The sequence below is a fragment of the Drosophila bipectinata genome, chromosome 2L (assembly GCF_030179905.1).
Source record: "Drosophila bipectinata strain 14024-0381.07 chromosome 2L, DbipHiC1v2, whole genome shotgun sequence".
Classification (NCBI taxonomy): domain Eukaryota; kingdom Metazoa; phylum Arthropoda; class Insecta; order Diptera; family Drosophilidae; genus Drosophila; species Drosophila bipectinata.
Window position 1 is genome coordinate 12,443,094 of NC_091736.1, and position 12,494 is coordinate 12,455,587.

At 47.0% G+C, this 12,494-nt stretch overlaps 3 protein-coding genes across 5 annotated transcripts; 2 read left to right on the top strand and 1 right to left on the bottom strand.

Annotated features, from left to right (window-relative positions):
• The first annotated feature begins 380 nt into the window (after positions 1 to 380).
• Gli (carboxyl ester lipase-like protein Gli) lies at positions 381 to 6,789 on the top strand. 2 transcript variants are annotated; one of them, XM_043212509.2, is made up of 8 exons: positions 381 to 493; positions 2,100 to 2,265; positions 2,324 to 2,456; positions 2,852 to 3,280; positions 3,342 to 4,561; positions 4,624 to 4,935; positions 4,996 to 5,687; positions 5,762 to 6,789. In XM_043212509.2, the coding sequence occupies exons 2-7, from the start codon at positions 2,108 to 2,110 to the stop codon at positions 5,597 to 5,599; spliced, it is 2,856 nt and encodes a 951-aa protein (XP_043068444.2). In that variant the 5' UTR covers positions 381 to 493; positions 2,100 to 2,107; the 3' UTR covers positions 5,600 to 5,687; positions 5,762 to 6,789. The 2 variants fall into 2 exon arrangements, with proteins under 2 accessions (XP_043068444.2, XP_070133937.1); XM_070277836.1 differs by having other exon boundaries at positions 382 to 553.
• Positions 6,747 to 10,225, bottom strand: Mtr4 (exosome RNA helicase Mtr4). Its single transcript, XM_017241513.3, has 2 exons — positions 9,078 to 10,225; positions 6,747 to 9,012 (listed from the first exon to the last, which is right to left on the bottom strand). The coding sequence occupies exons 1-2, from the start codon at positions 10,132 to 10,134 to the stop codon at positions 6,941 to 6,943; spliced, it is 3,129 nt and encodes a 1,042-aa protein (XP_017097002.2). The 5' UTR covers positions 10,135 to 10,225; the 3' UTR covers positions 6,747 to 6,940.
• A 37-nt stretch (positions 10,226 to 10,262) lies between these two features.
• ND-B17 (NADH dehydrogenase (ubiquinone) B17 subunit) lies at positions 10,263 to 11,213 on the top strand. 2 transcript variants are annotated; one of them, XM_017241521.3, is made up of 4 exons: positions 10,263 to 10,380; positions 10,441 to 10,713; positions 10,784 to 10,885; positions 10,961 to 11,213. In XM_017241521.3, exons 2-4 carry the CDS (start codon positions 10,459 to 10,461, stop codon positions 11,099 to 11,101), a joined length of 498 nt encoding a protein of 165 aa, XP_017097010.1. In that variant the 5' UTR covers positions 10,263 to 10,380; positions 10,441 to 10,458; the 3' UTR covers positions 11,102 to 11,213. The 2 variants fall into 2 exon arrangements, with proteins under 2 accessions (XP_017097010.1, XP_017097009.1); XM_017241520.3 differs by having other exon boundaries at positions 10,363 to 10,713.
• Positions 11,214 to 12,494: the final 1,281 nt, after the last annotated feature.

Below are 12,494 nucleotides of genomic sequence, written 5' to 3' on the forward strand. Positions count from 1 at the left end.
ATAAGTAGTTTTAAATAGATTTATGATTTAGGAAATTTATTTTATAACGAAATCCAATTTCCATATTGGAGCTCTTCTTCGAAATGTTTTTTAAAGACATTTAAAAGATTCAAAATTCTGAGAGATCTCTTGAAAGATGATTAACCATATGTGATTATTATAAACTCTAACCATTAATGTAACTATATGGGGTTGATGGCATGTCCCTTACCACATTTATAATACCCTTCCTGATATGCCCTTGAGCCAGATCTCCTCCGGAATAAAGCAACTATAACTATGAGAGGGTAACCTGCTAAAGACCGACTCTCACCCACGCTGGGTTCTCCCGCTCTGGCGTAGTATGACTCCCGGCCTGTTCAAGCCCCCATGGTTATATTTCAGTCAGTCAGTTCGGTGTCAGCGTTCGAAAGAGTCAGACGCTCCTCGATAGTCGGTTTCCAGTTTTTTCGTCGGTTTGGGAGCGTTTCGAGCTGCGCGCGTTTCGAGCCAGGTGTGTGTGTTGGTTTTGGCTCGAATTGTTGGTAACACATACTACATATACCTGTTCTGTGTGAGTGTTAACAAAGCCGAAAGTGCGAGAGTGTGGGTGAGAGAGAGGAGACGGCTCTTGGCTCGTTTTTTTAACGTTATTACACTACCTGGGCTACTACCTGGGCTTGTGACTCAAAAACGGTCATTTTCAGTTGCGTTACGTTTTTTCTCGCGTGTTGAATGTTTTTTTTTTTTTTGTTTGGCTGTTATTTTGTTAAGTTTTCGGGGCGTTGGCTAAGAAAGTTTTGTGAGTGAAAAACATTGGCATAAAAATTGAAATGGAAATGGTTATGGTTATGGACGGTTACTGGTGACTGGTTGGTTGGAAAATCGCGATTAGATAGTGAAATGAAGGGCGAGCGGTAGAAGCCGCAACAAGTTGCCACGGCAACGTCATCAACTGGAGCATAACTGTAAACCAGAGTGAGATTAAGCCAACAACAACAACACCTGCCCAGATACAGATACAGATACAGATACGCTTGTATTTACCAACACAGAGACCCACCTGTGCTTCACTTTCAGCGTTATCGTTGCGTTTTATTGTTTGCTTGGCCGATTGCGAAAAAAAAAAAAAAACGAATCTACGTACTACTAGTGATTCACTCTGTGTTACGGCCAGAATACAAACAATGCCATCGCCAGATACAACTACAAAACAGCTAACAATATTTCAACACTTGATATTTGATATGAAAATTCCCAGCCCGTCGTCGTTTTAAGTTTTGTGCAGGCGTTTGCACTTCCGTAAATTAAATAAGAACCCCCTGTCTTGAAGGGTTGAGAAATCGAGGAACCGGGTAACTTGAGGCATCCTCCAACCATCCACAAGCAGGTTAATGCCCGGCACTCACACCACCGTCGTACTGCCCTGTATCTGTGTGAGTCCTTGTGCCAGTTTGTATGCATTTTTTACGTGCATGTATGCAGATACTTGGCAGCGACGGGGTAGCTTCAACTTCAAAGTTATATCGATAATGCAGTGTCTAGATTGAAAAAAAATGTTAGACACCAGGTGTTTCAGGTTCTGCACTTCTTGTTTTTATAGAAAGGAAATCGAATTTCTAACTGAAGAGCATCTGAAACTCTTGATATCTGAAAAAGTATCTAATAGATTCCTCAGCTTTCTGAAAGATTGATTTTTGGCCCCCTCCCCCCTATCTTGATCTAACTTAAACCAATTTAGGCAATGACCTTTCACCTTCACCAGGGCAATTAACCCATTGACGCCCAGACAATGCACATACCCGCCAGTGTAATAGGTCGCTCCACTTAAACGAATCTCCGTCCATTGCATTGGCCACCAAATTGGAGTGCTGTAACTTATTTTTAGCGCATTTTTTTGAGCCAAGTTTGAAACGGGTTTGTGGCGGTCTTGTCTCGGCTTCTAAGACCGGGCTTGGTATTTGAGCCAAGCAACGTAATGGGAAACCTGTTTGGTCACTCTTACTCATACTCCAAGCCGAGATTTGTTGTTCCACTGTTTGTTTATTAAATTATGATGTCGTAGAATTGTTTCCCTTTTTTTTCTACAAATTTTTAATAATTTATATTCTATTTTATAGAATTAATTATGATGCACAAATTAAAATATCGCGATAAAGTTAAATGGCTTCGAGGATTTCTGATCTGCGTCTGTTTGGGCCACTTGGCCGAGGCCCAGACGAGAGATCCTAGATTTTATTCCCGTCCTGGCGTCGACTGGCCGAACCCGGGTGATCCAGATTACAGGTGAGTCAGCCCACTGGCTATTCTTATCGCCATTTCAACTGGAGTTTCCGGTTCTCAGAACTTACACCTTCAACGATCGTCGCTATGGTCACTACCAGCCTAATGGCTTTGGTGCCAACTACCCGGGCAGGAATTCACCCGGCCAATATCCACAGGGAATGCCCAATGAAGATCGTTTCCGTTTCGATCCGGTGAGTTGAAGAATTTAATTGTTAAATTATTTTTATAAAATAAAATAGATCCCATTGGCTGATTAAATAATAAGATTAGCTTGTAGTATATAGTATAAGATCTTACTGGTCATCCAACGCTGCCCAAACTTGGGGTTTATCAATTAAATTGTGTGACACCCATGTTTCTGGAAGAACAATGACAAGCCATTGAAACAGCAAGTACATCCGATGAGCAGATCGCTCCAATACCAGAGCAATAATCTTAATTAAGATTTCAGGCCACCGGGTGAAGCCAAAGGCGACTTAATCAATTACACATGTTTCCCAGCCATGGATCGACTCAGTGGGTCTATTTGTTCCTCCTCGGAATGGTGCTAATGATGGTCTGAATTTCTTTGCCGCCCCTCCTCTAGAATGACCCCAATGCCCGGACTCAGTTTCCGGGAGTCTTGGCCGGCTGGAGGGAGGACTTGCAGGGCAAGCAGCGCAGAGACTCACTGACCCTGGAGCGGGACGTGTTTGTGACCACAAACTATGGACAGGTGCAGGGCTTCAAGGTGTACATGTACGACAATCCCGATCCGAAGTCCTTCTACCGTCCCTATCACTCGACAGTGGATCGTGTGATGGGCGAATGCTCCGCCTTCCTGGGCATCCCATACGCCCTGCCGCCCACCTTTGAGGGAAGATTCAAACCGCCACGGATCCATCGCGGCTGGCAGCTGCTGCAGGCTGTGGACTTCGGACCGGCATGCCCCCAGCCCGTTAGATATACGGGTGCCACCAAGGGAGTCATGGACATGGATGAAGATTGCCTCTACTTGAACGTCTACTCACCCAAGGTAAGGATTACGAAATTATACTTTTTTGAACCACTTCTCACCTGTAACTGACCCTTTCCAGACTGGTGCTGGAGTGGCACAAAAGTACCCAGTAATGGTCTACATCCACGGCGGAGAGTTCATCCGAGGCGCCTCAAACCTGTTCCAGGGCCACATACTAGCATCCTTCTACGACGTCGTAGTGGTGACCCTCAACTACCGCCTGGGCGCTCTGGGCTTCCTGTCCACGGGGGATGAGAACTCGCCAGGAAACTACGGAATCCTGGATCAGGCTATGGCATTACGCTGGATCCACGACAACATCGAGTTCTTCAATGGGGATCGCGACTCAATTACGCTCTTCGGCCCTGGAGCGGGAGGTGCCTCCGCCGGATTGCTCATGGTGGCGCCACAGACCAAGAACATCGTAAAGAGAGTCATCGCCCAGTCGGGATCGGCGCTGGCAGACTGGGCACTGATTCAGGACAAGTACCGGGCGCAGAATACCAGCAGGGTGCTGGGTCAGCTTCTTGGTTGCTCCATCGAGTCATCGTGGAAGCTGGTCAACTGCCTGCGCACCGGACGTAGCTTCTATGAGCTGGGAAATGCCGAGTTCGCTCCGCAGGTGGGCAGCTTCCCCTGGGGTCCTGTGCTGGACCACAACTTCACGCTGCCCGGCGACGACTGGTACGAGGGCTGGCGGGAGAAGGACTGGCGGTTTCTCACCCAGACGCCGGAGACTCTAATCCGGGCCGGGCGCTTCAACAGGAACATCCAGTACATGACGGGAGTTACTACCCAGGAGGCGGCCTTCATCGTGGCCCAGAACGAGTCCCTGGGTCCCTACTATGAGCTGGACGGGAGGTTCTTCGAGCAAAAGATCCGCGAACACGTCTTCCGGTACAACTACACTCTGAATCCCAACGGCGTCTACGAGGCCATCAAGTACATGTACACCTACTGGCCGGATCCGAACAATAACACCATAATCCGGGACCAGTACATCAACCTGCTGAGCGATCTCTACTACCGTGCACCAGTGGACCAGATGGTGAAGCTGCTGCTCGAGCAGAAGGTGCCGGTGTACATGTACGTACTGAACACCACGGTGGAGGCACTTAATCTCCCCCAGTGGCGCAAGTATCCCCACGACATCGAGCGCTACTTCCTCACGGGGGCACCCTTCATGGACACTGAATTCTTCCCCAAAAAGGAGCACCTGCAACGCAACATGTGGACCGACAATGACCGGAACATGAGTCACTTCTTCATGCAGACGTACTCCAACTTTGCGAGATACGGGTGAGTTACTACAGCCATTCATGCCATCGTCAGATACTATATCTCCAATTGGACCTCTTTAGAAATCCGACACCCCAACAGGTCCTGGGCATGCACTTCCAGAGGGCCTACCAGGGTGAGATTCGCTACCTCAACGTCAACACCACGTTCAACTCGTCCATCCTGCTGAACTACAGGCAGACGGAGTGCGCTTTCTGGACGCAGTACCTCCCAACGGTGATAGGAGTGCTGGTTCCCACTTACCCACCCACCACCGAGTACTGGTGGGAGCCCAAGGAGCCCCTGCAAATCGCCTTTTGGAGCATGTCCGTTACCTGCTTCTTCCTTATTGTCCTGGTGGTCATCTGCTGCATCATGTGGCGCAACGCCAAGAGGTGAGTCCAAGGTTTAACTGGAGTAGAAATACATATAACATCCGACTTTGGATTCTCCAGACAATCCGATCGCTTCTACGATGAGGATGTCTTTATAAACGGAGAGGGGATGGAGCCGGAACCTGATACTCGGGGCGTGGACAACGCCCACATGGTCACCAACCACCATGCCCTGCGATCCAGGGACAACATCTACGAGTACCGAGACTCGCCCTCGTCCAAGACTTTGGCCAGCAAGGCCCAAACCGACACCACTTCCCTGCGCTCGCCCAGCTCCCTGGCCATGACCCAGAAGTCCGGCAGCCAGGCCTCCCTCAAGTCGGGCATCTCGCTGAAAGAAACCAACGGAAGTCTGACCAAATCGGTTTCAGCCCGATCCCAGGGGAATGGCAATGGAACCGCTGTCAAGTCAGCCGCCGCCGGACCCGTCGAAGAGAAGCGTCTGCTGCAGCCGCTCTCTAGCACTCCGGTGCCACAATTACAGGCAGAGCCGGCCAAGCGTGTCCCAACGGCGGCCAGTGTGTCGGGCAGCAGTCGTAGCACCACACCTGTTCCGTCAGCCCGCACCACCACCACCACAACGACGGCCACCCTCAGCTCCCAGCCGGCGCCGCAGCCGAGGCGCACCCAGCTGGTGGAGGGAGTGCCTCAAACGTCCGTCTAAGTAACCGCTCTCTAAGTGCGGGATGCGCTTAGAGAGTCAGCCGAATCGTCCAATCACATAGCCAACCACAGCCTTTCGATGAACAAGGGTAAGTTGAGTTGAGAATATTCCCTCAAAACCCCCAATTATTTTCGAAAATTAATTTTTTTAAATCTTTTTCAGTTTTTACCGGAAATTATTTTGAATTAAGTTAATTCCTTCAAAATTTCTTAAGTTTAATGTAGTATTTATGAATTGTTTTTGAAAGATCTTTAAGATCTCAATCCCGAGTTTTAGATTATGCTACTTTATATTTAAAGTTTAAAGTTTAAATTTTAAAATTTGTTTTTAAGTTCGATAACCCAACGAATACGAATCCATATCAATGACATTCCATAGCCTTTCCAGGGGCCTTAAGTGAGAGCTTGTAAATACTTTTTTTAATAAAAACGTGTGTATTAGATGTAGGTACTTATTTTTAATCAGAGCTACTTTAAAGCGTTTAAGATAATCCCATTTTTTGTGAATCTTTTTCTAAAACAGTGACAGAAATATGAAAGTGAATTGTAACAAAAATTAATAAATAGACTAATACATATTCTAAAATAATAAATAATTGGTTTAATTAAAAGTGTAAAATTATTTCAATCATATTCATAAGATTGTCACGTCCCTTAGTGTAAGATTAACATTAAAAATGGATAGTTTTTAGAGCCCTCCACACATCGAGCAATACCTAAAGTGCCTTCATTCCTCGAGCTTGTCTTTGATGGACTCCCAACCGGTGCCCTCATCCAATCATAGACCAAGTGTGCCTTACAATCATTATATAACATACATCCACCTAGTTATAGTTTAAATTATATGTTTTATGTGTCGCATATTTAAGCCAAGAAAGACCATACCAATTCAGTGTGAACCGTCCAATAATTTTGTTTTCATACGCATCTTGTAAATGTTTACTGTATATATTTGTATCTTTACATGTTTGAAAGCATATTGTATTAGTATTTCCATATATATTTTAATGTATTTAAAAGTATATATAGTCTAATGTATTTTTCCATCAATAAAATATTAATAATTTACAAAGTAAATGTTCTTTAAGCTGGCAGGACTCTCTAAGAAGTAACCATCATCATTCTTTCTACAAAATGTATCTTCTACATCCATACAATCCCCCTCAAAATAAATTCAAAATCTTATATTTTTTGTATTTTTCTTTTTTCATTTAAATTGTCATTTAAAATATACACAAGTTCTCTATTTCTTAAATAGGACTATAGCCTAGTCTCATTTTAATAATCCAAAGTATAAAAATAAAAATAATGAACAAGGTTGTACAAGCTTACAGATACATTCTTAAAGATACAAGGAAGCGGCAAAGACAATGTCGCGTTTCAGTAGACGAATACCCTCCGAGAACTTGTTTTCCAGGTCCGTGTTGCCGATGGTCTTGGAGGCCTGGCACATTTGACGCAGCAGCTCCTCCAACCGGCGCATGCATCGAATAATGGAGCCCTCGAAGATGTCGGTCATCTTGCACACCGCAAGGAAACTGGAGCCCTTGCACCAGGCCAGCACCACATCCATAAGGAATGGTTTGAACTTGTCCACATAGCTATCGGCGTCTATGGTCAGCTTGCACTCGGAGGATACTTTGGCGATGCGACGGGCGAGATCCTGCATGGAACGCAGAGGACCGGACAGTTCGGTGGCGCATTTCGGGGATTCTGAGGACTTTTCGTCGCAAACAAAGCATGACAGCAGGGCCAGCGCTTGGGGAGCGGTCAGCTCGTTGAACACTCCGTTGAAGATCATCTCGGTCATTAGCAGCTCGTCCGCCGAGCTCAGCTCGCAGGCAACACGACCCTTGAACTCGATGACGTCGCCCGGCTTGCAGTAGCCCATGCGGCGGAGCACACGTTTCCGGTATTTCAGTTCCTCCATCTGCAGGAGGCTGCGGGCGGCCTTTAGCTCGTTCTTCAGCTCCGTCACCTCCGACTGCAGCGCCACCTTCTCCTGGTAGCGTCTATAGACACCCTCCAGTTCTTTGGATTTATGCAGCGGGTGCTCTTCCAGGCGCTGCTCGAACTGAGCAATGGCGCTGACGATATCCCGGAACTCTTGAGCCTTGATGTTCATGTCGTCGATGGGATTTAGGACGGGTGGGCCTTGTGGAAAACGTTTCTTGGCTTCCTGGATGGTCTTAAGAACGGTTAGTCTGCTGTCTGGACTGCGCAGATCGTTGGGGAAGTAAACGCGGATGGAGCTGATCTGGGTAACGAGGGAATGGGCCACTGGCACCACTTCCATGCAGCCGCGCTCGTTGGGGCCGCAGGGCTCAGTATCGCCAGACTCGGCAGCCGCTTCGCTCACGTGCAGCAGCACATCGATGGTGACACTCATCTCGCTCTTGAGCGGATTCTTGCGGCTCTGGTCCTGCTTCTTGAAGTTCAGCACAATGCCCCAGTCGTACTCCTGGGAGCCGGCCGACACCTTGATCAGCCTGCCGGGCTGTAAAAAGGGCAGCAGGTGGTCCGGTCGCGTTATCCACTGACGAAACTGTTTGCCGTAGTGCTCCAGCTGGGAGCGGATGTGGTGGTAGGAGGCAATGTTGTGCTCATCTTTGAAGACTATCTTGTTCAAGGCGGCCGTCTTTTCCTCCACCTTGTCGTGCAGGCCTGGCAGGGCGGACTGGTTCTGGAACTGATAGAAACTTCGCTCCAGCATGTACTCCGGATTGATTTCCTCGACTCGGAGCAGATTCAGCACCATGTTGTAGGTCAGGTGGAAGGCAGAGTTGATGGGATCGGCCTTGCCTTGGACGATGCCGCGGCCCACAGCCGGTGAGACCTTCTCATCGATCATTAGGATGACAATGCCCTTGTCGTCGAGCCCTCGACGTCCGGCTCGTCCCGCCATTTGAATGTACTCGCCAGAGCTGATCCAACGGAAGTCCTTGCCGTCGAACTTTCGCGGTGCCGTGAACAGGACTGTTCTGGCCGGCATGTTCAGACCCATGGCAAAGGTTTCAGTGGCAAAGAGCGCCTTGATCAGACCCTCGCCGAAGAGAATCTCGATAGTTTCCTTCAGAATGGGCAGCAATCCACCATGATGGATGCCGATGCCGCGCCGGAGCAGGGGCAGTACATTCTCCACCTGTGGCAGCTTGCGATCCTCCGCCGAGAGAACATCCATGGCATTATTGAAAACCTCATCCACCAGTTTCTTTTCATCGGCGGTATTGAAGTCCAGCTTGGCCATCTGCATGGCGTATATCTCGCAGTCCTTTTTGCTGAACGAGAAGATGATCACCGGGGCAAAGTTGCGTTCCATAATCATCTTGACTATTTTGAAGATGTTCGTCTGTCCGGCATTCACGCCCTTGATGCCTCCTTTTCGAGACTTTTGGTCGCCCTTGGCAGCCTCCCCTGGAACCAAAAAAATATTATTAGAGCTACTGGTAGACCTGGTAATAATATAACCCGACTCCCACCTGCATTGGCCAGTACAGCCATGGCTGTGCTAAAGTTGTCCTCCTTAAACTGCCCCTTTTCGTCGACGATTAGATGGATGCCATCGCCACCGGCCGGGAAGATGTAGTGCTGCAGCGGAGTGGGTCGGTAGTCGGTGTACACCACGTGGCAGGGCTGCTTGTGCAGGTGGCAGACCCACTCGGCAAACTGACGTGCATTGGGTATTGTGGCCGAGAGGAAGACATAGCGCACGTTGTCCGGCAGCAGAATAAGCGTCTCCTCCCAGACCACTCCGCGCTCCTTGTCGCGCATGTAATGGATTTCGTCGAAGATTACCCAACCCACCTCGCGCATAATTTCGCTACCCCGGTACAGCATGTTTCGCAAAATCTCAGTGGTCATGATCAGGCAGGAGGCGGAAGGATTAATAGTCACATCGCCAGTGACCAGACCGACATCCTTGAACTCATCAGTAAACTCACGGAACTTTTGGTTGGACAGAGCCTTTATTGGAGTGGTGTATATAACGCGCTGCTTGGCTGCCAGCGACTTGGCAATGGCGTACTCCGCCACCACAGTCTTTCCCGCAGACGTGTGAGCCGAAACCAAGACACTCTGGCTGTTGTCGATACACAGTATAGCCTGGCGCTGGAAGGGATCCAGCACGAAGGGGTACTCCTTGGCCGGCACACCGGTAAACGGTTTTAGCGGTATGTACTCGTGGTCTGGATGGGCAGCCACCTCGTGGGTGCAAGACTCCGGCGACTCCAACAAATGAGTCACAATCCGCGTGCGCAAGGCCTCCAAGTCGGCCGTATCCTCGGGATCTACCTCGTCATTTGCGTCTTCGTCTTTGGTATCATCTTCCTGCTCCTCGTCACTGGATTTGGCATCCTGTTTGGCCCGCTTCTTGGACTTCTCCCCATCGTCAGATGGTTCCTCTTTCTGATCCGCCTCAGCGGCGGATTGTGCTTGTCGCTTCACACCAGCTTTCTCCTCCGCTCTGAAGGCCGGTGGGCCCTCCAAGTTCTCGGGAGGCGCCTCGTTGAAGCAGTCAAAGAGCTCGTCTATGTCCATTCCACGTTGTTTACTTTTTCTCTTTTATTTTTACCTTATTAAACGCACGCGGCTGCGATCTAGTGATGGGAATGAATCCTCCGGTGATATTATCGATGGTAGAAATCGATAACAAATACCGGACTGGTACTCCTCATCTCTCTAGCTAGAACCAGCTGGATTTAAGGCCTTTCACACCACAACAAATCGATAACAGTTCACACATATATCAACAACCCTAGGGATTTTCCATCTCTAGACAAAACTGTAAAAACATTATACAATTACCGAATTTCCAGCGTTTTTCTTACAACTTTTCGTCACCAGGCCCATACTAGAGCGAAAATGGTGGCTGGAGGAGCCTCGGACACGGGCGGCGTGAAGCCCATGGCCATTGCCGGCCGCATGGTGCGCGAGCGGGAGCGCCTCATCGGAATGTCCCCCGAAGAACGGGCCTGGCGCAAACAGTGGCTCAAGGATCAGGAGCTGCACCACGGACCGCGCAAGGTTCCCGCCCTGGAGCTGGAGCTGAACAATCCCATTAAACGCTTCTACCGTGCCCCCCTCGACAAGGTGTGCTCCATCCTGACCCCGGCCCTGGTAAGCTATCCGCTGTCCCCCCTTATGTAATCACAAAATATTTTGGTTTAATGGTGGATCGTTTCCGCAGGGATTCCAGCGGGCGTTCACAGTGCGTTACTGGACCGGAAAGGCTCTCATTGCCCTCACCGGAATCTACGCCGGTGCCTACTACTTCAAGTACAATCAGAATGTAAGTAATTGCGATTGGAAGACGGGTTGCACCTGCGCTGTAGCTTTATATTTCTAACATTGGTTTCCATTTCAGGATTGGACTCGTAAAGGCGGCTGGCGTGTAATTTCCTCCCGCAAAGCGTGCGTTCCCGGCGACGAGGGATACCCCAAGGTGTCCGATCGGTCGGCGCCGTCCGATTACGCTGCCCGTGGCTTCAAGGAATCGCCTCTATAAGCCGGACGGAAACCGCCTCCGAACTGGCTTAGTGATTTTTCTTAAGTTTGAAACGTAAATTTATAATACCAAAACAAAAATCGCAATAAACATGGAAACGAAAACACAAAAACCGAAAGTGGTGGAGAGTGGTGTAGGTAGCTTGTGCCATTGCCTCGGTGCTGAGGAAGAGGTTTTTATGCAGCGTCTGGCAAATTGTATGTTTTTGCTTTGGCATTATCTGAAAAGCTGCTCTAGCACTTTAAAGCTGCCCCAATTCCGCTGTTTCGTTCTTTATCAGCCACTTTCTTTTAGTTGCATTTCCGTGTCCGGCTGAGACCCAAGTGCGGTGGGCTCTATGGCCTCCAATGAATTCAAATAATACTTCTAATTAAAAATATTTTTTAATAAAATTCTTTAAAAAAAAATAGAAACGCGAAGATATTTAAAAGTTCGGAGACTACTTCTGTAGAGTACTAATTTTCGTGTAAAAATTAAAAATATTTGGACTCAAATCAGCAGAAAAGACATTTGGAATCCGTGTTTACTTTATAGTGCCTTTAAAATAATTTTTCAAAAAAACTGCTCATATGAAGCTATATTTTAAAAAAGGGCGACTTATTTTCGAAACAAATTTTTTTTAATTACAAGAATAATGTGTCTTACCGTGAAGTGTTTTCTAGCTAAAATATCGCAATATTATATCAAAATGACTAAACAAATCGTCCAAAATACATAAGATTGTTATTATTATTATAAAAGATAGAAAAACTTTCAAAAATAGACTACAAAACTTAATAATATAGCGCCTGGCTACGGTGTTCTTCGGCTATGTGAGTTGCTAGTGACATGCATAAGATAATAAAAGCAATTATATAAAAATATGAAAATCATAAAAAATATAGAATATTGATCAAAGCTAAGCTCAACAATATTGTTAAAAATATTTACTTATTGAGTGAAAACAGAAACAGAGTGAAACTTAACAGTGTATGTTAAGCCAATAACAGAGAGTGTGCAACAACAACAAAACAACAAAATGTTAAAAGTATTTTATATTTCAAAAATTAAAAACGGGATAAAAATTGTTAAAAAATAATAGTTTTATAACCTATCTAGGCTTCTAAAAAAAATGATAGGAAATACCCCATAAGCCAATACTTGCATAAACCAATAATATGGCTAGTATATGAAGTGGAATGGCTCTTATAAATAGTACAATTTTTGTGAATTTTTTTGAGTAATACTTATTTTTTTGAATCCAGCACTATGCTTTACCGTTTTTGACCTCGACCTCACACTCGCACCTCACACTTTTGACCTCACACTCGCAAATAATTGAGAAAAACGAATATGTTGCACATTGGAATTGTTCATTTTAAATCGCGCGCCTTGCTTGAGATGCCAACTATCG